Source organism: Hyaena hyaena, unplaced genomic scaffold (assembly GCF_003009895.1).
Source record: "Hyaena hyaena isolate Hyena2069 unplaced genomic scaffold, ASM300989v1 scaffold_634, whole genome shotgun sequence".
Lineage (NCBI taxonomy): Eukaryota > Metazoa > Chordata > Mammalia > Carnivora > Hyaenidae > Hyaena > Hyaena hyaena.
In genome coordinates, this window is record NW_024081267.1 from 375,925 (window position 1) to 403,608 (window position 27,684).

At 44.1% G+C, this 27,684-nt stretch overlaps 1 protein-coding gene across 3 annotated transcripts; it reads right to left on the minus strand.

Moving 5' to 3' along the window:
* NOL8 (nucleolar protein 8) lies at positions 1 to 27,509 on the minus strand. Of its 3 annotated transcripts, none has more exons than XM_039216447.1 (17): positions 27,462 to 27,509; positions 26,226 to 26,391; positions 25,610 to 25,672; positions 23,969 to 24,047; positions 22,065 to 22,200; positions 21,503 to 21,571; positions 17,860 to 19,671; positions 16,010 to 16,114; positions 15,415 to 15,534; positions 15,087 to 15,177; positions 12,430 to 12,568; positions 10,969 to 11,046; positions 5,130 to 5,398; positions 3,570 to 3,696; positions 2,730 to 2,800; positions 1,507 to 1,586; positions 1 to 1,052 (listed from the first exon to the last, which is right to left on the minus strand). In XM_039216447.1, exons 2-17 carry the CDS (start codon positions 26,362 to 26,364, stop codon positions 1,002 to 1,004), a joined length of 3,429 nt encoding a protein of 1,142 aa, XP_039072378.1. In that variant the 5' UTR covers positions 26,365 to 26,391; positions 27,462 to 27,509; the 3' UTR covers positions 1 to 1,001. The 3 variants fall into 3 exon arrangements, with proteins under 3 accessions (XP_039072378.1, XP_039072377.1, XP_039072376.1); XM_039216446.1 differs by having other exon boundaries at positions 26,226 to 26,453; XM_039216445.1 differs by lacking the exon at positions 27,462 to 27,509 and having other exon boundaries at positions 26,226 to 27,223.
* Between the last annotated feature and the right edge of the window lie 175 nt (positions 27,510 to 27,684).

Consider the following 27,684-nt stretch of genomic DNA (forward strand, 5'->3'; position numbering starts at 1 on the left):
TGGCTTTGGACTCTTTATTCAAAAATATAAGTACCAATATATAGCACCGTGTGCTAGTCACAGTTCTCGGCAGGGGGGATATAATGGTCAATAAACCAGATGACAGCCCAGCCCTCTATAGAGTTTATATTTGGTCAAGATGTAAATTAATAAATACTTAATTTCAGATACACATTGTGTCTCAAGGATAATCCCTGGGGATGGTTTTTATAACACAGTTTTGAACAGAGCCCAGTTTGATAGGAGGCTTATCTGTCTTGAATCCTAACCAGGTTGATTTAATGAAATATTAAATCTGCTTCCCTATCTGGACTTAAGAGTCCTGATGGCTAACTTGGATTTTTCATAAGACTCTGGTCAAACCAGGGTTTTGGGACTGATGGGCTTGCCTCTATTAATTCCCAAGGCCAAGGACAGCAAGACTCGATTTGGCACCCTTTCCTGGTCCTCAGAGAACTCTCCTATGATGTTCATCTAAAATGTCTTCTATATTAGCTAGTTCATCAGGACACAAGTACAGAACTCAGAGTGATTAGTATTCATCTTCTTTAAAAGAAAAAAAAAAAAGACAAAATGGAGGTAAAGAATATTCTATATAATCAGAAATAAATATTTCATGTAGCCTGTAATTCACACAAAGCCTAATGTGGAAAATACAAGTGCTCTTATCCGTATATTTAAAAAGAATTTATGTAAACCCTGAATTAGGAGATACTCATTAGTTACTGAAGATGTCACAGAGAATATTTATAAAAAGTATTTTGAGGGGTTATCTTATGCTTTGTTAAAAAAAGGTTCAGATTTAATTTTTTCAAGAATTACTTAGAGATACAAGCAAATCCACAGAAAAAGATAGCAAACACAGTGATATCGACCAGGCAGACTTTGAATATCCCTTCACTCTGAATTCTTCTTCCTCATGTAAAATTATTTTCTGCATCACCCAATTTCCACAGGTAAGCCTTGTTCACATTCGGTATCAAAACCAATGCTGACATTTATTATTTTGGTTTCACTCTCCTTTTGGCATCTTTGTGTTTCTTCCGACAGTCCTAGAAAAACGTAAATCAAGCCTTTGTTAAAATAAATTAAATCATTTTCAAGGTGTTGAGTAACTATAAAGTAAAGTTTAGGTTATTCAATGTTAGTATTATGGAAAGCATTATGGGAGCACTCACTTGGAATGAACAAGGAATATTCAGACTTTTTAAATGTCTGCAATGGAAACCATATTTGAGTCTTCCCCAAACTCAGGATGTATTGTTGCTTAACAAACATGGTGGGAACTCGGCCCACACAGGCAGCTGCTCCTCACCTGCACCAGATGTGGTGTGACCTAAACAGAGTCCCTTCCTGCACGGTGACTCTGAGAGGTTAAATCATGGCCTCAGGTGTCGCCATTTCTGTCTTACATGTCTCTCCTTACTCCTGGTTTTTTATACCAGGCAAATACACACATAACACTGCATCCATCTGAGGAGACAATATGGAGGTATCATTACTCACCATTCGCAAGTTGTTTGTTCTGGCCTCCCAAGAATTCCTGCTAATATTGCTTCCCACTCCGCTCCAGAATAAATCAGAACCTCATAGGGGAAAATCAAAGATAAGGTAGAAGATTAATGCCTTTAAAATGGATGATACACTAGTGTGGGCATTATCAAGGTCTTCAATTCTAGTTAACACTGCGTTTTTCCCCAATTTATGCCTATTTCATTTTACTTGTTTAAAACAAATGTTTATTTATTTTGAAAGAGACAATCTCAAACAGGCTCCACACTGTCAGTGCAGAGGCTGATGCTGGGCTTCATTCCATGACCGTGAAATCACTGCCTAAGCTGAGACCAAGAGTCTGATGCTTAAGCAACTGAGTCACCTAGGCACCCCTACAATTTATGCTATTTTAAAAAATATTTTGTTTTTACAAAATGAAAATATAGAACTGCTAGGATTTTACTCTTTATGTATCACTTACTATTATGTATCTTGGTTTCTGTTTGTGCTAGGCTTTAAGAAATGAGTTCACCATAATGGACTACTACTTGGCAATGAGAAAGAATGAAATCATGCCATTTGCAGCAATGTAGATGGAACTTGAAAGGTATTATGCTGAGTGAAATAAGTCAGAGAAGGACAGATATCTCATGTTTTCACTCATGTGGATCTTGAGAAACTTAACAAAAGACCATTGGGGAAGGGAAGGGGAAAAAAATAGTTACAAACAGAGAGGGAGGGAGGAAAACCACAAGAGACTCTTAAATACAGAGAACTAACTAGGGTAGGGGAGAGGGAAAATGGGTAATGGGCATTGAGGAGGGCACTTGTTGGGATGAACACTGGGTGTTGTATGTAAGCCATTTTGACAAAAAATTATATTAAATAAACCTAGGTGATTAAAAAAATGAGTTCACCAGGAACCTCAGTTTTCACATGAACGTTCAGGGTATGAAAAACAGGAGTTTTGCCTGTCTAGCATCTAAGCAAGTCTCCATAACAAAGAAGCCCTTGATGATGATAAATGAGGAAGAGAGGTGGGGAGTGGGAACACTCATCTTTCAGAGCTTAATGAGTCTATTTGTATCAGTCCAAAACCAGATAGCTAAACCACATGATATCATAATTTTTGCCAAATACTTCTATCTAGGATGCATATTTCTGTATTGGAGTGCGCAGTGGTGAGAGCTGTACCACTTCCTGTCCTATACCATTTAGTCCAGCAATGGACTCACCATGAAGTCTTTCATCATTCTTTGAAAAAAAGAAAAATCTTGTAGTCTCTTTCTCAGGTACCGATACTTCTCTGAAACAAAAGAGGAGGAGAGAGACAGACAGACAGACAGACAGACAGACAGACTTTGGTTAATTTCAACATCTCAGATGAAATATTCACCTGAAAATAGAAATGAACTAGTCTTTAAATATACCTGCTTTATGTTTTGCTCATTTTTCCCTGGTTTAAAGTGACTCCACCCTCTATTCAGCATCCTCTCTTCTACCTTAAGCTTTGATAAAAAAGACTTGTTTATGTCCCACAGTGGTGGTTGACCATCACACCTCAGTGTTGGTACGTCATCTGCCAGTGAATGGAACATTCTGGGTCCTCCTTCCAGATCTGGGACTTCACATACCCCACCCAGTGCTATCCAGTTTCAAGGAGGAGGAGATGTGATCCCCTTATAAAAAGGCTAGAGAGGGGCGCCTGGGTGGCTTAGTCGGTTAAGCGTCCGACTTTCGCTTAGGTCATGATCTCGCGGTTCGTGGGTTCGAGCCCCGCGTCGGGCTCTGTGCTGACGGCCAGCTCGGAGCCTGGAGCCTGTTTCAGTCTGTGACTCCCTCTCTCTGACCCTCCCCTGCTCATGCTGTCTCTCTCTCTCCTAGAAATAAATAAAACATAAAAAAAAAAAATTTTTTTTTAAAAAATAAAAAAAAAACCCAAAAAGGCTAGAGAACTCAAAAGGAGCTGAGAAGAAAATTAGGTTGTCTTGTGAAGATGAATTTGGATATTTCTATCAGCATGTCTAACTCAGGTTCTACAAACGATGAAACAGACCTGCACAGAAACCGCTTACCTGGGGCTGGGCTTACTGTCGTCTGTTTCTTCTGTGACATCCTCCTCTTCAGAACTGCTGTCTTGGAAACGAGGAGCTCCCTGCCAGATGACCTTCCCAGTTCTCACCGTCTCAACTCTATAGGTGTCTGTATCGTCACAGCAATGAAAGGGGACAGGACTGTTGCTGAACACATTCTTGTGACCACTTTGACCATACAAACATAGCTCTAAGGGTCCAGTATCTAATCATTTAAAATCAGCAGTATCATTTTGGATTTTCAATACTAATTGAGACAAAGTGCCATTTTTTTGAGCACTACCAAGGTGACCTGATAAGAAATACAGTAATACTATAAAAAGGTACAAAAACGAAAGGTTTATAAATGTGTGACATAAAAGAACAAAAGGGTGGCACCTGCGCTAGCAAGGGAAGCCCAAAACAGAACGTGTTGCAGTGAAACCAGGTTCCCCACTTGTTCATCACTGAGGAAGGGAACACATCTTTCTCTACATTTTCAGTTCCCCGTCTTTCTAGAGCCGCCGAACAAGCTACTGCTAGAAGATGTGGACAGTGTTCCTGATTCCCGGAGCACGGAAGTCACACCTGAGGGATCTCAGCACTCACTTCAAGGCTGCTTTCTCACGCCTGGCTCCCAGAGGAGTTACAGTCAACATCCACATGCCACCAGCTCTGCTCAGCAATTTAGTCAGGACTGACCTTGCTACTCAGATGGACGACATGCGCAGGAGAATGATGTAAGCAGAGCACATGATGTATTGTGTCTTACTTAGAGCAAATTTTGAAAAACTGGATATCACTGCCCTCTTGTCAGAGGACCAGAGGCCTGACGCTAGTGTTGCTGTGCTACACGCACGGACGCTACTTTGAGCCTGGATCTTTAAAGCAGAGCACACTGCAGGCAGGCGTGCGGCATTCTCCTGCATCGGCACGGCCGGCTTCTCAGTCAGCTTCCAGCATGGCCACACTTCCATCCTGAACACTAAGGGAGAAAAGCCTAACTAACAGCTAGTGTTAACTTCCGGTTCACGCTGGCCTCCAGATGTGAACCTCCTGAAATGGAACGCAAAACTGTTACATGCTGGAGCTTGTGTTTTTCTCCAGGCTCCGGCACATTTCCAAGGATTAAATCGGAAGCAACCGGCATGTCGATGACGTAAAAAGCCAAGGCTGCCTATTTCTACCTTTCCCCACCAGACAGCACCGGCTTTCCACGGGTCTGGGGTTTTCCAACCGCATGTAAGATATGAAGCTACTTAAATAAATGACTCCCTATTCCTACGATTGTTTCCACCCAAAAGGAACGCTGCACAGAACATGCTTCCCCCTTCAAGTGGCAGCCAGACATTCGCTCCCTCAAGTGCAAAATACTTCCCCGCTGCGTGAACACAGCTCCAGGCATGTGGTTTCTGGCCATAGAATACTGACTCCTATTGCTCACTGAGGTGGAAGAGAAGAATTCTCTTTTCAACTAATGTTACATTATCACACTTAATGTAGACTCAATCTATTACGTTCAAGCTGCTTAAAGTGAAAAACTTAGAACAATTTAGAAAGTACCTTCCTTTACATCTTTAGCGTCTGAATCAAAAAAGGAGAATGTGAACCCGCCAGGCTGCTCAGCCCCACTTGTCAGAGCGGTGGGCTTGTGGACTTCGACCTTCTCGCCATCATGATTCTCACTAAAAGGTGTCTCGTCTGCTGTTTCACTGGTAACTTTTGTAGTTTGAAATATTTCTTTTAAGTCTGCAGCAATGTTATAATACATCTCTTTAGACACCTCAGGCAGCTTCTTGGCCTCCTCCCTTTTCTTCCTCCGTTTTGCTTTACTGCAGGGACACATACAGACATGCCCATCACAAAGAGACCATCAGCTGCCAGAAATTAGAAGAACACCTTGGAAAATTAATCTATTTTTCAACAACCAAGAGGATCCATATATGAAATTCTATTCATAAAAGCAGAATCTTGACCAATAAGCTTTTAATACACAAAACTATGTCAAATAGCTCCAAACATTACACAAGAATCACATCTCCCTCCTATCCTCTGAATTACATTCTATAAATCACACCTAAGATATTACTTTTAAGAAAATCACTTAGCCACAAAAGGCCTGTTTCCTCACCTGCAAAATGAACATGCTAAACCAGGCAACTTTTAAGATCTTTACAAGTCCCAGAGTTCTGTGAATTTGGGGGCACCTGAGTGGCTCAATCGGTGGAGCATTTGACTCAATTTTGGCTCAGGTCATGATCTCACAGTTTGTGGGACTGAGCCCCATGTTGAGCTCCACACTGACAGTGCAGAGCCTGCTTGGGATTCTCTCTCTGCTCCTCCCTTGCTTGTATTGTCTCTCTCTCTCAAAATAAAAATAAACATTTAATAAAATAAAAAAATTCTGTGAATTTTACAACATTGATTTTAGAAATGAATTATAAATGTACTAAGTCTACTGTTTTGATATGAAATGTTGATGTCATAAACCTGCTCTACATTTACTTTTTGATACTGGGATAAAAAGTTCCATGGCTATTTCCAATACCGAGTTTTTAACTATTAGAAGATTAAAAAAAAATCATTCTTCCTATTAGAGTCCATTCCATATGTCATGAGTAGTATTGGGCCAAAATTCTAACTGTATTACCTAAAATAATAAGTGAACAAGATGTCTTAAATGATTACCTTCTTGAGGGAGACTGTCACAGAGAGACACTTTTAATACTTCATTTAGAAAACCAACCTGGCCAGGATTTAAGAGGGATATGCCTTCTGTGAAACTGAGCTCTGAGAAGTGGTGTTACTTTAGACATTTCCACATGATTATCATGAACCACCATATGGTGGTTTTAAAAGTGGTCCAAAGATCTTTGATCCATTTTTAAAAAAATGTTATATTTATTTCTGAGAGAGAGAGAGTGATCGTGAACAGGGTAGGGTCAGAGAGAGTGGGAGACACAGAATCTGAAACAGACTCCAGGCTCTGAGCTGGCTATCAGCAGAGCCCGACACGGGGCCTGAACCCACAAACCGCAAGATCAGGACCTGAGCCTATGTCAGAGGCTTAAGTGACTGAGCCACCCAGTCGCCCCCATTTTTCTTTTGAGATGTGGAAGTTAATGGGGCATCTGAGTGGCTCAGTCAGTTGAGTGTATGACTTTGGCTCAGGTCATGATCTCATGGTTTGTGGGTTCGAGCCCCACGCCAGGCTCTGTGCTGTGAGCAGAGGCCAGCTTTGGATTCTGTGCTGTTCTTTCTCTGTCCCTCCCCCACTCAGACTATGTGAGTTAATTACCTGTGGAAGTTAATTTCCTATCCCTTGACAGACTTAATGACCTCTTGAGGAGTGGAGTAAGGCCGCTGTGATGGTGTGTGACTACGGACATGAGGGTCATAGCGTTCTTGCTCTCTCCCTGACACATCACTGGCTGGGGGGACAAGGGGGGAGCCAGATGCCATGCCCCGAGGGCACTCAAAGAGCCAAACAAGAGGCAAGGAATAGAGGCCTCCTGCCAATAGATGTATATGAGCCATCTTGCAGGCAGTCTCGAGCCCTTGGAGCCTGCAGCCTCCTGAGAACCCCTTAACCCAATAAAGCACTCCCAAATTCCTGACCCACAGAAATTGGGACCTAATAAATTTTTAAGGTCAAGCTACTGAGTCTTCCAAGAAGTTTTTTACACAGCAATTCATGAGTGACACAGATTTTGGTACTGAGGTGTGAGATGCTGCTCTAACACAACTAAGCTGGAGAAGGGGCTGCAGAGCCCAGGTGATGGGCAGGCGTAGGGAGGCAGCAAGGAGGGTGTCAGCAAGAGCCCGAAGAGCCTTGTAGAAACTGCCAGTAGAAACCACACAGCCACTGAGGCGGCTGCAGTAGGGCTGCGGGAAAGTGAGGTAAACACTATTGGAAACTCAGGGAAAAGGGACTCTTGCTACACCATGGCAGAAGTTCAGCAGCACTGTGTCACCTCTGTTAAAGTAGGCCCTGGGACATGTCTCTGAACAGAAAGCTGGCTATGAAGGTATCTGGGAAGGTCTGAGGGTATTTGCTGCTTTCTTCTTGCTTGCAGTACGACTTGAACAGATAGTTTCACTAAAGGAAGACACTGTTTATAAGGAGCTAGGACCTCATGACCTTGAAGACTCCTAATTTCTAGAACGCAAATGACATGAAATTTAAGAACTAGCTTCTAAGCAAAGAGCAAATCTAAGTCTCAGGAAAACATGGTCTAAAGCAGGTGTTAGCAAACCAGAGCCCATGGACCAAAGCCAGGCTGCTGCCCATTTACGTGTGGAATGCACATTACAAATATCTTTTACAGTCTGAAATGGCTGAAAAAAATAAAGAGAAAATGACTTTGTGACATGGAAGATTATAGGAAATGTGAATGTTGTGTCTTACTGGTAATTTTAATGGAACCCAGCCTCCCTCACTCATTTAGTATCGCCTGTGGCTGCTTTCCTGGTACAAAGGCAGAGTGGAGTCACTGTAACAGAGACCACGTGGTCTGCAAAGCCTAGTATATTTACTATCTGATCTTTAACAGAGAAATGTGTAGACCTCAGTCTAAACATAAAACAAAATCCTTTGTTAAGACCGTAACCATAGCCCAGACACCTCCATTGTTCAACCAACGAGGCTCCTGAGGAATTTAAAGGTGGTGTCTCAGCAGAAGTCCACAGGAAAATAAGTTGGTCTCCATATGATCTGTGGGTGTGGGTCCGGTCTAATGCAAGTGAACCCCTAAAAGATTCACAGGAGATTCACAAATATTTTAAGAGAAATATGTTAAGAGAAACACTAGCTTGGATCGACAGGTACTGTAATATTCTACAATGAAAAGGCTTTTGGATTCCCACATTTCTAGAAGCAAAAAGGAGGCTGAGAAAATCACTCAGCCACAACCACATGTGACCATTCATGAAAAAAGAAGGATGATCCAAAAGACGGAGTCAAGACCATGGAGAACTGTTACTAGGCCCACAGTTCTAATCTAAGAACTCCCAAAGTATGTCCAGATTTCAGAGCTCCTCTGGACCAGTGCCCCCTGCGCCTCCTGTGACCTCTGTGGACAGCAGAGCTCACAGTGGCCATCCTGTGCCTGTCCTACCACTGTGTTCAGAGACGGGCAGTAACCAGTCACTCTGGCTCACAGTTCTCTCCCGTCTCTAATACAAGAACTGCACTCAGGGTGTCATACTCTAGGGATTACAACATGGAGCCTCATTTGCCCCTAGATGGGATTTGAATAACAGCATCTGAGATTCTGAACAGATGCTGTAGATGTGAGGGTCCTGGGGAAGCCAGGGAGGGTTGAGCATATTTTGCATGTGGCAGGAATGTAAACAATCTGTGGCAGGGGATGGGTTAGATGGTTTTAAACACATCCACAAATTCCTCGTCACTTCTCCCTTTGAGAGGTGGTGTTAACAAGCACCCCCGCCCCCAACCCCCAATCAAACTATGGGTTGGACTTAGAGACTCGTTTCAAGAAAACCGAATAGGGTAGACTGTCAGTGTGTGACTTAAGACTAGGTCATAAAACACACCAGGGCCTCTCCTCTTTTGGGTCATGAGCTCTGGAGGAAGTCAGCTGCCTTGTTATGAGGACACTTAAGCAGCGTAACGGAGAGGCATAATGGAGAGGCCAACATGGTGAGGGACTGGCCCACAGCCATGAGAGGGAGCCATCCCGGAGGCAGGCCATCCAGCCTCAGTGGAGTCTGTGGAGACTGAAGCCCAGGGCAACATTCTGACCACTACCTCATGAAGGACCCTGGCCAGAACCATCCAAAGAGGCTGCCCATGAAATCTTCACTCACAGAAACTCTGAGGTACTAAGTCTTTGTGGTTTCAAGATGCTAAGTTTTAGATAATTTTTAATTACATCCTACATATAAATAATATATACATTATTATATTAATGTATTAATATACATCCTACACATAAATAAACACAAATCTAATATACAAAATACACCCCCTGCTCAAATGCCACATTCAATGTGGGGTTGTTTGAAATAACATATAAAAATTCTACGTTGTAGGAAATGTTTACATTACTTCTACTTTGGTCTCATCTGACTGTTTTTATTTTATTTTATTTTACTTAAAAAAATTTTTAAATGTTTATTTCTTTTTGGGAGAAGGAGAGAGACACAGCATGAGCAGAGAAGGGGCAGATAGAGAGGGAGACACAGAATCCGAAACAGGCTCCAGGCTCCAAGCTGTCAGCACAGAGCCCAATGTGGGGCTCAAACTCATGAGAAGCACTGAGATCATGACCTAGGCCAAAGTCGGATGCCCAACTGACTGAGTCACCCAGGCACCCCAAATCTGACTCTTTTTAAAAGAAACCTTTAATCTTGGAAAAAAATTTAGATTTACAGAAAGGTTACAAAGATAGGACATCATTTCCAAGTAGCCTTCACTTAGCTTCCCCGCATGGTAGCATCTTCTATAATTCTGGTACAATGGTCAAAACTAAAATAGATTAACATAGGGTCATTGCTATTAACTAAACTCAAACCTTATTCTCATTTCCCCAGTTTCTCCACAAATGTCTTTTTTTCTTCCAGGATCTAATTCAGAATACCAAATTGCCTTTAGTGATTTTAACAGCCTGAAAATGAAGGAATTAACCCAGGCAGACTTACTGGTTGCTCCACATATGTGCCCTATTTTTCAAACTGACAGGGCATGTACAGGAAACACAAGTCCTACCACACTGAAGTAGTGCACTGGACTGATCACTGCTCTCAAAAAGAGATGTCCAGGCCCTATTTTCTAAAAACCGTGAACATTACCTTGTTTGGAAAAAGGGTCTCGGCAGAATTATTAAGTATGTTGCAAAGAGACTTTCCAGGATTATTCAGGCAGGCCCTAAATGCAATCACAAGTGGGCTGATAACAGACACAGAGATGAAAGAGAAGAGACAGAGACCCCAGTGATGGAGGAACGCAGCCAGGCAAGGGCCATCATGGGCTGCTGGCAGTCACCTGAGGCCAGGGGAGAGGTGGGAACAGACGTCTGCCCCTGAACTTCAGGAGAGAACATAGCTCTTCCAATAACCTTGACTTCAGACTCCCAGTAACTTTTGTGGTTTTAAGGCAGTTAAGTTTGTGGCAATTTGTTACAACAGCCAAAAGAAACTAATACAAGGAGGAAGCACTACACCAGCCAGGAGCATATGTCATTTATATGCATGAAACTTCTTTGTTAAAAGGTAAGGGTTTCTCCACCACATCAATAATTCCACTCTAACTCTTCCCTCTCTGGTCTTAAATTAAATACAATAAGGACCAACGGATAGATAATGGCTATTATCTCCTACTACTATCTGAAACGAGATTAATTCCTATGACCCTCCTATGGAGAGAAGTGAGCGAACTTACCTTTCTTTTGGTTTATCAATGGTCTTCCTTTCGTAAGAGGCATGGTCATGCCTCGTTGGATCATAACGTACGACATCCCTATGTAAACAATGGACAGGAATAAATTGGGAGTAAGAAATCAGAACATAATGCAAAAAACTAATAGCAAATCGGAAGTCAACATTGGAGCCATTCCAATTTTTGAGCAAGACAAAACCACACAATCAGAGAAGATACCAGGATCTTGTTAGAGACAGTCATATTTTAAACTACCCAATTTTGAGTTTCCCTGAATCTTTTTTTTTAACATTAGAAACTGGGTTATACTTATTAAAATAAATATGGATAAAACTAGATTTTCACAAAATACTTTAGGGGTGAAAGGTTGGGGAGGTGAGTAAAAGTATAGAAAGGAAAACTGGGGATGCCCAGCTGGCTCAGTCAATAGAGCGTGTGACTCTTGATCTCAGGGACCGGAGTTCAAGCCCCACTTTGGGTGCAGAGCTTACATTAAAACAAAACAAAAAAAAAAAACCAAAACAAATATGGAGCACCTGGATAGCTCAGTCGGCTAGGCATCCAACTTCAGCTCAGCTCATGATCTTGCAGCTAATGAGTTTGAGCCCTGCATTGGGCTCTCTGCTGTCAGCATGGAGCCCGCTTCAGTTCCTGTCTCCCTCCCTCTACGCCCCTCCCCAGCTATGCTTTCTCAGTTTCAAAAATAAATAAAAACATCAAAAAAAAAAAAAAAAAAGAAAGGAAAATTTATCATATGGTAGTGACTGCAGAAGCTGATGTACAGGGCTTCCATACACTAGTCTTTCCAAATTATGTGTTTAAAATTTTCTGTAGTATAACTGCTATATTTATACAGTTTTACAGTTAATATTTTACTTATTTATTTTTTAAAGTAGGCTTCATGCCCAGCAAAAAGCCCAATGCAGGGCTTGAACTCACGACCCTGAGATCAAGACCTGAGGTGAGATCAAGAGTTGGACACTTGGGGCACCTGGGTGGCTCAGTCAATTGAGTGTCTGACTTCACCTCAGGTCACGATCTCTCGGTATGAATTCGAGCCCCATGTCAGGCTTTGTGCTCTCAGCATGGAACCTGCTTGGGATTCTGTCTCTTAACCTCTCCTGCACTTTCTCAAAAATAAATAAATGTTAAAGAGAAAAAAAAAGAGTAGAACACTTAGCTGAGCCATGCAGGTGCGCCTATAGTTAATATTTAAGTCACTGTCCAGCTGTTTCACTAATGGCAGCAATGCTGCTGTGACATTTAAGTACGTAAATAGAGGAAAAATCTAAGATTAGTTTCTGGGAGTGTACCTGGATTAAGGAGAAGTATATTTTTAAGGGACCGATACATATTGCCAACCACACTCCCCAGAATGTTTATAATGGCCTAGTTTTATAGAGTTCAATAAGGTATTTATGTTAAAGGAAAATAGGATGGAAGGGGATGGAACATAAACCATACTTAAATTTCTTAGCAGCTACTGATCCTTTGTGCGTGGAATCGCTGAGGCTGGCGTGCAAAACACTCTGCACAACGTTCAGGGCTTTGAGCTTCTCAGCAGCAAGCTCCTCTTCCTCAGCAGTTCTGCTGTCGTTTTCCTCTAAGAGGCAAAAGGGCAATTAACAGCCTCTTGGCAAACATAACTTGAGCAGTCTCAACCATCAGATATTTACAAGTACCTAAACATGGGCAAAGCACATTCAGACAGGAGAAAGAAGGGCCAACCCCCATCTTCTTAACCTCCCTGCTCCCATGCTCCTCAATGCCACAGGGAATCCAGATGTCTTACGACCAACAAATAAAAAGTCCCATTCTTGTTTTTAACTATGAAAGCAAAATCTGCATTTAACGGCCTTCAACGTCGAAGCAAGTTAAAGGTTTTAAGGTAAAAACTGACAAATGTAACAGAGCAAGATACGAATTACAAAACCAAAGTAACTAGACTGACTTTTTTTAACATTCTTAAAATGTAATTTAAATTACACATAAATCTAAAAATGGAAGGCAGTGAAGTATGACAATCCTACTATTAACCTGTTATGAGACAGTTGCTCAGCCTTTCATTCAGAATAAATACTGTAGAAAGAAAGCCATAGGTCCTACACACAGGGCATTATGGACCCAAATGCTGTAATCTTCAACTACAAAAAACACAAATATCAGACAACAAAGTTAGACAGCTCATCCGATTTCAGATAGAAATACAAAGAAGTCTAAGCCTGAAAAACTCTTGAAATTACTGCAGACCATAAGCAGCAAAGTAACAGATACTAGAATAAAAGGCTAATTTGAGTTAAGTTCTCTACAGAAATATTCCAAGTGTCTAGGGGTTCAAAGATGATAGATACTATGCTCAACTGCATCAAGAATTGCTTTATAAGCCAGGTAGAGCCTAAGACAGGAAAGACAAAGTGGATCCCCCAAGGGATCCTTTCCTCCAGGGACAGGAAACCAAATGAACACACACACTGAAAGAGCAAAGAAGTTATGCAGCAGTAGACTGAATAACATGGACGTGCTAATACTCAACAACGCTCACTCTGAAAATGGCAATTTCAATTTTAACCTGTGCCACTTGCCTGCAGGACATTCTTTGTGATTCACAAAAAATTAAGCCTCAATAGCTGGTGAGAAATGAAACAAAAGACAGAGGTCCTGTGTCTTACTGCCCTAAGAATGGAAGTGCCATAAACAGAAACCGGAGAGCCCAGCACCGTTGAGAGAGTCACTCAGGTGGGACTGGCTGACTGTTAACATGGGCCTAGGGACATGGGTGACAATATGGCATCTGAGAAAAGAACAGTCAGGAGCAACGATGACCCACGTTTAGGAAATGCCCACGTATAAGAGAAGGCTAAAGCCACAGGGACCTATAGAACCTTGGGAACAGGAACCGAGAAATGGGAGAAAGCAAGGGAGTTTTGGTGCAAAGGGAGCAGAGAGAAGAGGACATCGCAAGGCGGCCGGTCGGCAGGGACAGATGCCACGGGCAGGCTGGCCATGCCGAAGCTGAGGAATCCCCACTGCACTGTGAGCAGGGTGCTCACCACTGGGAGGGTCCACAAGCCAGAAGAGGGAGAGGTTCAGAAAGCAACCTCCACAGCGGCACTGAACGCAGGCTCATCCGTTCTGCCTGCTCCCGCCTTCCTGTGGAAGCGCGTGAGCAGCTCTGATGCGCACGCTGGTGTACAGTCTGTGGAACTTACTCTCAGAAGCGTGGTCCAGGCGCATACCCTGCACAGGACAATCACCTCAAAGAAGAGAGGGTCAAAGCAGAGAGTGCATTTTCAATAAAAAGCCAACCATTTCTGATTCAGATGCAACTTAGTTTTTTGTTTCAAGTTTAGAATGACGAAGGTGGGTGTGCTGCCAAGAAAGCTGGCAGGCTGGAAGGCACGGCCACTTGGGACCTGAGAGCTGACCCTGTCAGCAGGAGCAAGCCCCTGAGAAGGAGGGACAGCAAGTATGAACGGTAAGGCCCAAGATTAATTCAGGAAGGAAAGAACTGCGCTGTGAAGACAGAGAAGTCCAGACAACTAAGAGAAGTAGGAGCCTCACTTGGAAGTGGCCCTCCTCTGGGCCAGGTGGGAGGCGAGGGCTCTTCTGAAGGATAAGATGGAAACTCAAGCACACAAGGTCTTGCATAGAAAGTTTGGAGCCGCTGCTGAGAAGGAAATCAAAGCTCGTCACTGATGCCAACGCACCTGCACTGGGACGAATGCAAGTGGACGGCACTCCGTGGGGCACTGCTTCTGAAGCACCTGCACCCGGCATGCACACCGGTCAGAAGACCAACGCTCTTGCTTCTAGAAAGCCACGTGAGACTTAACTGTCTTCCCCAAGCTCATCAGGACCTGCTGAACTACTGTCAGGGAGGGTCCCTCCTTCTCCCCTATGCCAGGGACAGGGCAGAGGAAGATGGGGTCATTCCTGTCCTTTCAGGCAGCTTCTTATGTACCAACAAGTTCAAGGAGTACTGAGAAAGCAACAGTGGATCACGGGTCTCACACCCTCAAGTCTTGGGGTGCAGGTTCCCCACATGGCGAACAAAGGGGCCAGACCAGACAATTTCCCAAGGAGCCCCAGCTCTGACACTGAGCGGTTCAGACAGTGTTTACCTTCCTGTTCCTCCTCACTGTCACTTTCCAGAAATCGTGAGTCCATGCGGAATCTGTCATCAGTGCCGAAGTGAGACTGTAAGTCCATGAGCTACATAGACAGACATACAGATAGTTGATAGCCATGTTCCATAAGAGCGCTTCCCCTCCCTCCTGTCACCCTGAAATTCACATTAGTGTTTGCATAATCTCAACACCCATGAACCAATCAAAACAAACACCAAACATTGGGAAGTAGGTCCGAGTCGGTCTGCATTTATGCAGATTTAACAACCACGTCAAAAAGAAGGATGTGCTGTAGGTGTGAGTACGTTCAGCCTTCACTAACCTTCCGCCCAGCTCTGCCCTCAAACTGGGGTTTAATTCTGAACCTGTGGCTGTCATCTTCAGAGCCAGATTCTTCATCTTCACTGTCAAAGAGCTTCCCAAATGCTCTACTCACGGACTCCTGGAACAGACATGCAGACAGAGGGTTTATTAGCAACTGAGGCAATCTACAATTCTTTACTTACGAATCTTCCGCCCAGATTTAAGAACAAGCAACCCAGATGGATCTCCCAGGAAAGGGTGGACATTCAGAATGGAGAGTCCTGACTCCGTGAAATCAACTTGGCCTCCTGGGTCACTAATCTTGAGGCTCCCAGTGTGGTCTGGATGGGGTGTGGGGTGTGGTGTCACACAGGACATTCTGCAGGGTTTAACTTGTACTGATGATGTGGATGTGGAAGGTGGATCCACCATGGGGAAAATCTGTAAGGACCCTGGCCTCTGTGTGTATGGTGGCCTGGGGAGCTCTGGGGCTACTGTGGCTTGAGAGGATTTTACGTGGAACCTGGCAGTTGTGGGGAGGTCTTGTTCTGCACCAGGAAGAAATGGATCTGCAAGAGTAGTGAATGACCATGTGGACTTCCTGAGCTACTTACTTTCACTGGCTCCTCTCCTGGGTGGCTTTGTTCCCCAGGTGTCTCCTTGGTGTCACTGTCAGAATCGAAGATGATGTGTGTTGGCTTGTTCTCTGGACGACCATCCTAGAGCAGTCGACGAGAGCTTTATACCTGCAGACAGCCCCTCGCTTCCTTCCCCAGACAAGGCCCCTTTTCATCCCGCTTGTTTCCCAACAGGCAAACTTAAGACTTCTTTCTCTGTGTCCAGTTGGTCACCAAGTTCCAAGAGTGGACCTTCTTGGTATCTTTTAAGTCTATTCCCACTGTCATCGCCTTGGTTCTGGCTCATGACCTCCCAGATCCCCCGGTTCAAGATTTGCCCCATGTCACTTGTTTGTCATGGCCTGAACAATCTTCCCAGATAGAGGCTGGCAAATATTTTTTTTAAAGGACCAGAGAGTAAGTATTTTAGGCCTTGCAGGTCACATATGGTCTTGGTCCTGTATGTATTCTTACTTTTTAAACTCTTTCTAACGGGGCGCCTGGGTGGCTTAGTCAGTTAAGCGTCCGACTTTCGCTTGGGTCATGATCTCGCGGTTCGTGGGTTCGAGCCCCGCGTCGGGCTCTGTGCTGACTGCCAGCTCAGAGCCTGGAGCCTGTTTCAGAGTCTGTGTCTCCCTCTCTCTCTGACCCTCCCCTGTTCACGCTGTCTCTCTCTATCCTAGAAATAAAATAAAAATATTAAAAAAAAACAAACTATTTCTAAATGTGAAAACCATTCTCAACTTGGAGACTGTACCAAAATGGGCTGGAAGCCCTGTGAGCCGTGGTTCACTGATTCCTGTCCCAATATATGCACAAATAACCTTCCCTCTCTTCCTTTCCAGCCACAGAATAAAGTCCAGTGTCCACAGCCTTTTCACAACTTGCCCTGCTTCTCTCATGCCTCCTTGTCCTCTGTACCTTCGGTTACACTGGCTGTAAATGTTCACTTTTGTACAAACTGCTCCGCTCCCACGGAACGCCTTCCCTCCCCCTTCCCGCCCTCCTACCTCTGCCCAACCAGTTCTGATTCTTCTACCTCCGGGGCCGCTCCGGCTGAGGGAGCCCCCCACGCTCCTCCTGGCTGATGTGCTGCACCTCCCTGTACTGAGGGTGCACAGAACTCTTCTCTCTGGGTCCTGGGTGCTGAACAAGATGAGGCAATGACTGCCAGAGGCAGGTGCCACCATCCTCATGCCATAAGCCTCGCGCTTACTGTGAAGGCCTGGGACCTCACGGACACATACAGCTGAGCGAAAAATGCATAAAGGCTCACTAAAGTGAATCTCAGAGAGATATAAACCACTGGCAAGTGACTCACATGCGAAGTCAGACATATTAGGACACATCACTGACCTAGAGCAGTTAAAGCTTCTAAAGGAAAAGAAATCAGGAGGAAAACTTTATTTTTTATTTTTTTTATTTTTTATTTATTTCTAGGAGAGAGAGAGAGACAGCGTGAGCAGGGGAGGGTCAGAGAGAGAGGGAGTCACAGACCGAAACAGGCTCCAGGCTCTGAGCTGGCAGTCAGCACAGAGCCCGACGCGGGGCTCGAACCCACGAACCGCGAGATCATGACCTGAGCGAAAGTCGGACGCTTAACCGACTAAGCCACCCAGGCGCCCCAGGAGGAAAACTTTAGATTAAAACAAATTAAGAATGTCTTTAGTAAACAGAGTTTAATCTCAATTCCTCTGGTCTATGCTAAAAACAAGGCGACCAAAGCTTCTAACACAAGGGACACAATATGGAACAGGTGAGCACTAGGACAGGGGGTCTGAGGGGCACACGGACTTTCATGGGAAGCAAGGGTGGCCTCAGGGCGTCCATACCAGGTGCACACTCACCAAATCTGCCAAGGCGTTATGAACCAGCTGCTTCCGCACTTCTTTTGCTTTTCGCCTTTCCTCCAAGGCTCTCAAGCGCTTCTCGTTATCGTCAGCATGCTTACCATTAGAGCGCAAGCCTGACCGACCATTCACAGCAAGTGGGAAGTCAGTGCTGCTGCCTGGAGCGGCTCTGCTGGAGGAGCCTTCCGGTGCTGTCCCAGGGGCCACGTGGCTGCTCCTTCCAGAGCCCTCTGTGGTCTTTCTGGTCCCGTGGCAACTGTCTTTATCAAAGTCAATCTTGGGGGTCTTTATACTAAGACTTAAAGATTTCTTCTCTTTTAATGGCAACAGACTAGAACTAGGACTTCTACTTCCCCTTTCCAAACTGCTCGGGGACACCATCTTGTGATCCTCACTCTCAAAAGTGGACTGTCTCTTTTCAGGCTGCATTTGGTTTGGGTCACTTGCCTTCTTTGCATGTTGGAGAGGAGTTAGTTCACTTGATGAGCCATTAGCACATGGGGACCCCTTTCCCACGGATAGGCTACTGGGATCAAGTTTCAAGGAACTCTCATCTTTATTTGTATCGTCAGAGGCCAGTCTCTCTTTCAGGGTTTTTACTGATTCCTTTTCATAGAGACAGCGCACTCCCTTGAAAGCCTGGAATTTCAGCTTTAGACTGTTTTTATTTGGTTTCTGTTTTCCATGTGTGTTCTCTTCTCCTTCTAAGAGGGCAGCCACTATCTCCTCAGGATGGATACACTGCCGGTCTCCGTAGAGGCCACCCGGAGTCCCGTCACGCTTGGCGGGGGTTTTCTGGCCACCACTCTCAGGGCCATGTCCGGGAACGTGCAGGTCACTGCCCGCCAGCTGTTCAAGATCAGATAAAGTGAGACTCACACGAAGGCAGTTTTTCATCAGAGCATCATACTCCTCATCTTCCTCAGACCCAGTGGACTCTGATGCAGAGCCCACATCTCTGCTGCTGCTGGAGTGGGATGCAGCCCCAGGACCGACAGCTAGCTCCATGTTGGTTTTTCTTTTTTGGGCTTCAACACAATGATCAGAAAGCTCCCAGTTTTTTCTATTTTTCAAAGCTTTCTTGTGTACAGACATTTCCATTTGTGAAAATTCTGTACCGCTTTTGACCTTACTGGCCTTTTTCCTTGTTGCGATGATCTCATCTGTGTCTCCTGAATCATAGTTGCAATTGGTTCCCATGACATCATCTTCGCTAGCCAGGCAGGAGGCATCACCTATCCCAGGTGAGGAACGCAGTTTGTGAACATCTGGTTTGAAATCACTCCTTACGACTTCAAAGGGCTCATTTGCAGATTCATCTATTGAGGACCACGTAGGTTTCTCCAGGCTTTCCTCTCTTGCTATCAGATGTCTTATTTCTTCTTCAGAATCCGTATCATCGTCAGACATGGGATTTCTGTTCCTGGTAGTTCCCACGCCAGAAGTCTGAACACATACATTTTTAAGTTTCTGGCTATGAGAAGCAGGTACGTGCAGTAACGGAGGAGTAAGAGGATCACAAGGTGTTTCCTGTGCCACCTCTTGCTGTGGGGGCAGTGGACTCCCTGGGACCCTGCTGGGTCTTGCTCTTGCAGCTGGAAATGCAGCGTACGCCTCGTCTTTCTGTGCTTTGATCTTCTTCCTGGGTGGGCTGTGAGCAGCATAGAACTCCCCTCGTCGCTTCTTACTCACGGGATCATCCCCTCCTTCCAGTTCCCAAGTGAGATGCGACACAGGGGTGACAACTGTGACATCGTCCCCGATCTTCTTTAAGTTGTGACAGTATTTTGATGGGTCATACTTCATGATGTTACCAAAAGTCAAGGAATAAAACAGAGGCACTAGGTTTTGGGAAAACTTAAGAATCTGGTGAGTACTGTGTACTCTTAAGCCGATCACTTACTCAGAGCTGAGCCTCCTTTCCCCATCAAACAAAACAATCCCTTCACTTGGTGACCTCAGTGGAACTGACCTTCCTGTGGCATGTTGAGTTAAATCCGAGCACCATCACTGTTAAGCGGTAGAAATGGCAAACCTATTCAGGTTACATTCCAGGTACAGGGGCCACATGCTGTTTTCTGTAAATGTGAGAAATCCGTCCGCTGAGCTGATACTGTACAGCAGAGGAGGGAGGGGCACCCAGCGGGGCACAGCAGGCTGCTGCGCAGCCTTTACTCTCCACTCCTCTCAGCCATTCCTGCCTTCTCAGTACAGGCTCACCCTAGCTCTGATCCTCCCAGCTCAGGAGCATCCATTCACATCCTGCTCACTCTGCAAGGCATCTTGCAGGTCTTTATTATAAAGTTAATAATTCTTTCTCAGGCCTGTTTTGTTGTTAACACGGTCTAAAAAGATTCTAGTTAACGTCAAAGTGCTGTGATGACAGCTATCACAGGCTGATTTCCTAAAACTTGCGAATAGGTTAAGTGGAAGTTGCTTTCAGCATTTAGTAACTACTGAATGGCTGCCAAACACGTGAGGTGTGCTGGGTAGTATCTGCTGTCTCTCAGCTCCACACTGTCCTTCGATACTCTCCTCTTTGCTGTCAGCTGCTGCCACTAGTGGGAGGCTGAGAGGAAGTCTGCTTTCCCTGACGTTAGGGCCGGCGGCGGGGAGAGCAGAGGTGGGTGTGGCCAGTCGTCCAGGAGCCGCAGCGGCACAGCAGCTGTGAGCAATGAGGACAAACCTCCGCTTCTCTAGCCCCCCGTGGGGGTGCTCTGCTGCAGTTATTAACCTCTGACAGTCTGACCATCAGCTGCTTGCTTCTCTAGCACTTCTTTTTTTTTTGGTAATTTTTTTTTTTTTTTTTATTTCTAGGAGAGAGAGAGACAGCAAGAGCAGGAGAGGGTCAGAAAGAGAGGGAGACACAGAATTGGAAACAGGCTCCAGTCTCTGAGCTGTCAGCACAGAGCCAGACGCGGGGCTCGAACCCACGAACTGTGAGATCATGACCTAAGTGAAAGTCGGACGCTTAACCGACTAAGCCACCCAGGCGCCCCTCTCTAGCACTTCTTAAAACCAGTGTATGCATTGCATTTACTCTGAAATACCCACAGGGCTTCTGCTTCCCTGACCGACCGGCACGGTTACCGCTAAGCACACACAGGCGGCATCCTCTGTCCAGAAGTCCATGATGCTAGGAATTCAAGGTCCTGCACAATCTGACTTTGTTTCCTCAAGGGAACAGGCATCCATGTCCACTCATCAGGATCCACACTACTTCTGCACGCACCAGTCTCCACATACTCCTACCTACTGTCTTCCTACCACTCTTGTTAATGCAAACCATACCCTACTTCCTCCGAGGCCTTCTTTAACAACAGCCTGAGCCTCCCCACCCCTCCCTTCTTTAACGCCTTTGACAATGGCTGTGAATCCATGTTAGACAAGGAGGATGTAAAAGCTAATCTGTAAAATGTTTCTTTGTTGAGTGTCACTCACTAGTACAAAACCCCTCATTGTGTCAAACCCGTAAGTAGGTAAATCTTACCTAGAAATTGAGAACATAAAAACTGTAAAGTAATTATCTACGATTTACTAACAGAAGCAGTGAAATTCTTATGCGACGAAGTGAACTTTTGCAAGCATCCATCACTGAGGTAAATACTAATTACTGTGAAAGGCTGTTTCCAAAGGATATTTTACGTTTATGTTGACTCTTTAGGTGAAGGACTGGTAAGACTCTTCCAAATTTACTCACAACCCAATTCTAAAAGAAAGAAAAAAAGGAATACATTTACTGTATGTGTCACAAACAGAAAAGATTAACCATATCGCATAAGCACTATAAAAATATCAAACTCAGTGGGCCATGATTACTGTTGGGTTTTGTTTTTGATAATGAAACAGGAGTTCTCAAAAAAAAGTGTTTGGGGGAAGAAAGAAGGGGAAGCAGGGCAGCCATCAGTCCCATATACACCATGGGGGATGCCAACACATGACAACAGGCATTAAAAAGGCAAAGTTGGGACCTGCCTCACCAACTGTGTCCCTTGGAAGACCTGCCTCCACTTTTGATTTCTTTCGGTAAAGTGAGGGAGAGCTGTGCTTACCCAAGAGTTGTAAATGCACATTGAAAACCCTTAAGCACTGCCTACATTAAGTGCCTCAAAGCAAGGGAAAAAGCGGCCGTTCTAGACACAACAGCCGCGGTCACACGGTCTCAGGACTCAGTGCCCTGGGGTTGCTGAGTAGACACTCACTTTGTGTCCTGGCACTTCCGTCCCTGGCACAGCTTTCACATGGAAATCCACCACACCCATCTTCTCCAAGAAGTTGGTGTTGCCTATCGTTGACTTTTCTTTCTTTGCTTTTGCTTCTTCTCTCTCTTGGGCCAGTCTGAATGAAAGAAAAGAGAAATAAGAGTTAAAATAACCAACCATGTATTAACAGTGTTTTATTTCACTGCTGTAAAGCTGTCTGACTTTATGCAATCCTTTAGGATCTCTCACTTTTCCCTTTTGGCTTACACTGCTGGCATCCTACCCCCTCAATCACTTCACTCTTTTTCAGGAGGAAGGGGTGTCTTTCAGACCCAGTCTGCCAAGTCTTGATTATTTCCACACTTGGAGAGAGAGGGAGAGAAGTGGGGCTTAAGCTACCCGATGTGGGACTCGAATTCACGAACCATGAAATCGTGACTTGAGCCAGAGTCAGATGCTTAAGGACTGAGCCACCCAAGTGCCCTATGTCCCCCCTCTTAATGAAGAGAACGCAGAATGCCAACTCAACCTTCCAATTCAAACTCCCCCACCTCACTCAGGCCTGGGCAGCTGCACTGACCAGTCCTCACCAGCCTCTGGCCTCTGGTCAGTCTCTTCTACGTTCCACCTCCCACGACTATCAAATTCATGCTCCTCAGGCATGCCTGTCCAGACAATGCACGCTCAACCCGCCCAGGACCAGGGCTCCAGTTTAGGCATAGAGTAGGCACTCAATCGCCCCTGGATCAAGTCCCGTCACTACCCTGTTCACAAAGGCCCTGAGTTGAAGAACAAAGTCAAATTCTTACCTCTGTCACTAGACCAGTCCTTCAAAATATGCCTTCAGTACACTGCTTGACACTTGTTTTAGACCCTGCCATATCCTGGCCTAGGACAATCTTGTCAACCCTCTTGGTTGCTGCAGCTGTACATCCCTAAAGTGTTTCCTATTTGGAAAGCTGCCAAACTGTAATCTTTTCTCCCTGAGAATAAGACTTTTTAGGAACTTAAAATGCTCTACTAATTATTATACTGTCTTCTTCTTTAATCACTTGCAGAATTAAGCCTATGCCTCTCATACAGGAGCTTCCTATTATCTTTGTGTCTTTGTATGGCACTAACATTAAGACCCAAAATCAATATAAGCACTTAGTAGTGTCTTTAAAAATTTTAAATGTATATAACCCTATGGTACAACAATTCCCCTTCTGCCAGAAACCCAAGGAACCCTCACACTGTGCAGCTGCCATCCTCCAAGGTCATCTATTAGGACAGGTGGAAATAGTCTAAATATCCATCATGAGTGGGGGATAAACAAGTACCTGTGGTAGAGCCATTTTTGGAAACAGTTATACAATCACTACAAAGAAAGGGGAAGATTATACCACCACAGAAGGTTGTGTATAAAAAGATGAAATAGGTATACATTTTTATAAGTTAAATATACATGTAAACGCATTGCATTATCTTTTTTGGTGGGTCTGGGGTCATGGGGAATCACAGTTCAAAGGGACTTTAGCTCTATTTGTAACACCTGAATTTGCTAAGACTGTAAAAATACAGTATTTGACAGTTTCACTTATTTATACATAAATAAGTGAACGTATAAGACCATTTACGGGGCGCCTGGGTGGCTCAGTCGGTTAAACGGCCAACTTCAGCTCAGGTCATGATCTCACGGTTCGTGGGTTCGAGCCCCATGCTGACATCCAGCTCAGAGCCTGGTGCCTGCTTCAGATTCTGTGTCTCCCTCTCTCTCTGACCCTCCCCTGCTGAAGATGCCTTTCTCTCTTTCTCTCAAAAATAAGTAAAATATCAAAAAAATAAATAAAAACTCAAGAAAAAAATAAGACCATTTACAATAAAACAAAATAGAGTTTAAAACCATGCAGAGCAAATCTTACCTTTGCAAAAAACTTTCTTTTGCTAGTTGAATTTGTAGTGTTCCACCTTTCCATTTTGTTTTATTTAAAATAGACATACCTATAAAGTAAAGCATTATTATCCAAACACATGCCAATGCAAAAATATATTGCAGCCAGTGACTTTTATGATTAGTACTAAAAAAAATTACACTTGATTATCACAGAAAGACAGAGAAGAAATAAAGAAAACAAGACCTGGGGAAAAAAGGTCTAGGTTGTGGTCTCAGCTGAGCCACTCACACAAGGAGTCCTTATGTTCTCTATTGCCCAGTGTTCCTGGAAGACCAGAATGAGGCAAATGTAAAATAATAGCAAAATTTGTCACTCCTTCACAAAGTGATACCAGGATCCTCTGGTGAATGATTGACATTTATTTAACATTTTATTGTTATTTCCCATGCTAAAACTAAAAAACATGAATATAATTTTCTAAGGTGACTCAGAAGACAGTGATATCCTGGGGCGCCTGGGTGGCTTAGTTGGTTAACCGTCTGACTTTCGCTTAGGTCATGATCTCGCAGTTCGTGGGTTCGAGCCCCATGTTGGGCTCTGTGCTGACTGCCAGCTCAGAGCCTGGAGCCTATTTCAGAGTCTGTATCTCCCTCTCTCTCTGACCCTCCCCTGCTCACGCTGTCTCTCTCTCTCTCTCCTAGAAATAAATAATATTAAAAAAAAAAAAAAAAGAAGACAGTGAAATCCTGTACAGCTAACTTTTACTTATCACCTCACTAATTATCATTATTTAACTTGCAAGTCAATTAGCCAAAAGTGACTACACTGTGCTTCAAATGCTGTGCTAGTAGGCGGTTCTTCTCAAAACCTGCTATCAGCTTAATAAGAACCACTAACAGAAATTACCACATGGTAGGTACTATGCTAAGTACAAATGTATCACGTGGTTTAATTTCTGCAGTGATACTATGAGGTCAGCAGTATTTTGTCATACATCAGATAGGTAAGCCAGGGCTCCTCGTCGAAACACCGTGTCATAGGTCACACAAGCAGAGCTGATGTGTTCTTTACCACCACTTCTTTCTCACTGTAGGACAGAATAAATTTTTTTTTTTTTTTTTTGCAAATAAGAACACAGAAGGCTGTTGGCCCTCTTTCGCTATTAGCATGTTCTCTTTTAAGTGTCTTTTGACTTTTCAGCCTCTAGTAAGGAGCATACTTTACTGCATCAGCGGCAGTACCAATGATCTCCCCTCCCTTCTTCAATGAAGGCTACAGTTTGCCCTCAGCTTTACTAAACTTATTGGTGAGATTTCATCTAAAGCCCTCCACTAATGGTGCTTCATGACAAGAATTAGCTGCTTGAGAAATGAACACACTGAGAAGGGGAGTATGGCATATATCCAGTGGATATGAGTAACAGGCACTTCCTATGAAAGTGTGTCTCCTGTCCAAAATATTTGAGAATTATATTTTTGAGCAAACCCACTAACAATATGCTACCATATGTCTGCTGATGCCAAATGGGATGGACCTAAACCTGCTGAATTGTAGGATACTGGAATTCCCTCTACCATGGGTATTCCTCTGGATGTCTTAAAAAGTAGGTGTTGAGTTACACAGTGACATGAACTGGCAAATAGGATACAAAGCATGTAATAATCTTACACTTATTCAGGTCTGCTTCTGCTACTCTGATGTTGATATACGCAAAGACTTTCTGTGGGTTTCCTAAAAAAAGAAAACAAAAAACAAACCTTAAGTTCTTACCCAGAAAACAACGTAAGATGAATAATTTTCTAAATTTAAAAATTACTCTTAAAACTTTACTCTTTCATAGATAAATCTTCCTGATTTTTCATTGGATACAAAGATCGCATTTTTCTAAGCATGATTACCAAAATATTCCTAAAGAATTAAGAAAAAAAAGTTAAGTACTCAGTTAAAGAAATGTTTTGTTGCACATTAGTGATATTCTATTTAATAGGGCACCTTGGATACTAGAATTTTAGCTCTGAATATTGAAAGTTGCATGCTTCATAAAGCAAATGTTTTGGAATTTAGAATGTTTTTTGATCCCACAAATGTAACTCTGAGCAAGTTCTAGATTTTACATAACACCTTCAAAGCATGGGGCAGCAGGTTGGCATACACAGAACAGTATCTTGTAATGAAACACTTTGAGTGTTCAGGGCTAACATTCACCTCCCGGGTTCCTTTATTTTGTGACTCTTGGCATGAATTGTGTTGCCCTTTAACAACCCATGAAGGGCTATAAATTTACCTTTGTCATCTTTTCGTGTGATGATCTCCACATCAGAAACTTCTCCAAATCTGCTGAACTGATTTTGTAGGTCTGCTTTGGAAATGTTCTGGCCAAGGCCGCCCACAAAAAGGCGCTTCACTTCTCTGTTCGCTTTCATGAAGGCTGGGCATACACTCAGTGTGTTCTAATGAGAAAAAGTATTTTCTATCTGTGCAGGAGAATTCTATCCTTTAGTTCTTCTCAAATCTAAAAAAACAACAACAACAAAACAAAACAAACCCAATTCCTTTCCCTGCATCTTCTGCATCAAACTGGATGCCTGAACCTGTTTCACTTCTTGTTGTCTTACTTCCAAATTTTATCACTGGAGACTCTGCTCACACCCTACATCCTCATTTTCCACGAACACATTTTGGAACAGCACCTCACACACATACAGACACAAATACAGGGAAATTCTTTCCATCTAAATGACCATGACATTATACTCTACCTCCTTTCATTTATGCATATTTCAGGTGTTTTACCTTTATTCATTTGCCCATTCACTGTAACAAAAGCTGACAAAAATGGGATGAGGCAGGTTAATACGCTACAAGATATAAAGACAGCTCTCCATCCTCACCCTGGTCATGAGACGTACACAAATGCACAACTACAATGTCACAACACAAGCATCTGCACAAAAATCTGTGCTGTTCGGTCACAATGAGAGCAACCTATATACTATTGCGAATACAGCCTTTTTTTTTTTTTTTTTTTTAAACACTATGTGCCAGCATTGTACGAAGTGGTTTGCACGCCTCTCCTGTTTCAGAAGAGCAAGACAGGGGAAGTCATTCTCCACTGGGAGAAATAGCGGCGAAGCCACGGTTATAAACCAGACCTAATATCAGAACCTGTCATTTTTAACACATACTAGGGACCTTGCTGGATTAGAAGAGACTCGGGAGATCTATTCCAGAATTACTGCGATTTAAGCCCCATCTTGAGGTCGCTCATCCAGTCATCTCAGCTCCGACCCTGTCCTCTGCGACAAATGACCTCCCCCACGCGCGACCCTAAAACCCCGCCCAGAAAGAAACCTAAAGCATGCCTGGTGTTCTGGGCGTCAGCCTACATCCATGTGGTCTCCCCCCCCCACCCCGTCCCCAGCTTGCCACCCTGGTCTTCTTCCTGTCGGAGACCCAAAGAAGAAAAGGCCGAGGGTGCCCAACGACTCGGTCACTTGTATGCCCCAAGATCCCTCCTCACCACGCAGTTTTCCGTAGAGTGGTGCCGGAGCCCCTAACTTCCAGTCACGTGTCCCAACAGACGCGTCCTGTCATCCTTCCTACCCGACGTCAGGTTCGGGCTCCTAAGGTTCCGTTACCGCACTTCGTTCCAGAGCGCTCCATATTTCCTTTGCGGTCCTCTGGAGTGCTGCGGTGCCTCGACACTACGCCTTCAATGCCCGCAAACGACCCCAAACTGAAAA

Excerpts from the sequence above, each read along its gene's own strand:
- NOL8 (XM_039216447.1), bottom strand. The coding sequence starts at position 26,364 with ATGAAAGCGAACAGAGAAGTGAAGCGCCTTTTTGTGGGCGGCCTTGGC. Across the intron at positions 25,673-26,225 it reads CACACGAAAAGATGACAAAG|GAAACCCACAGAAAGTCTTT; the intron begins GTAAATTTATAG and ends TTCTTTTTTTAG. Across the intron at positions 3,697-5,129 it reads CGCTAAAGATGTAAAGGAAG|ACACCTATAGAGTTGAGACG; the intron begins GTACTTTCTAAA and ends GTGACGATACAG.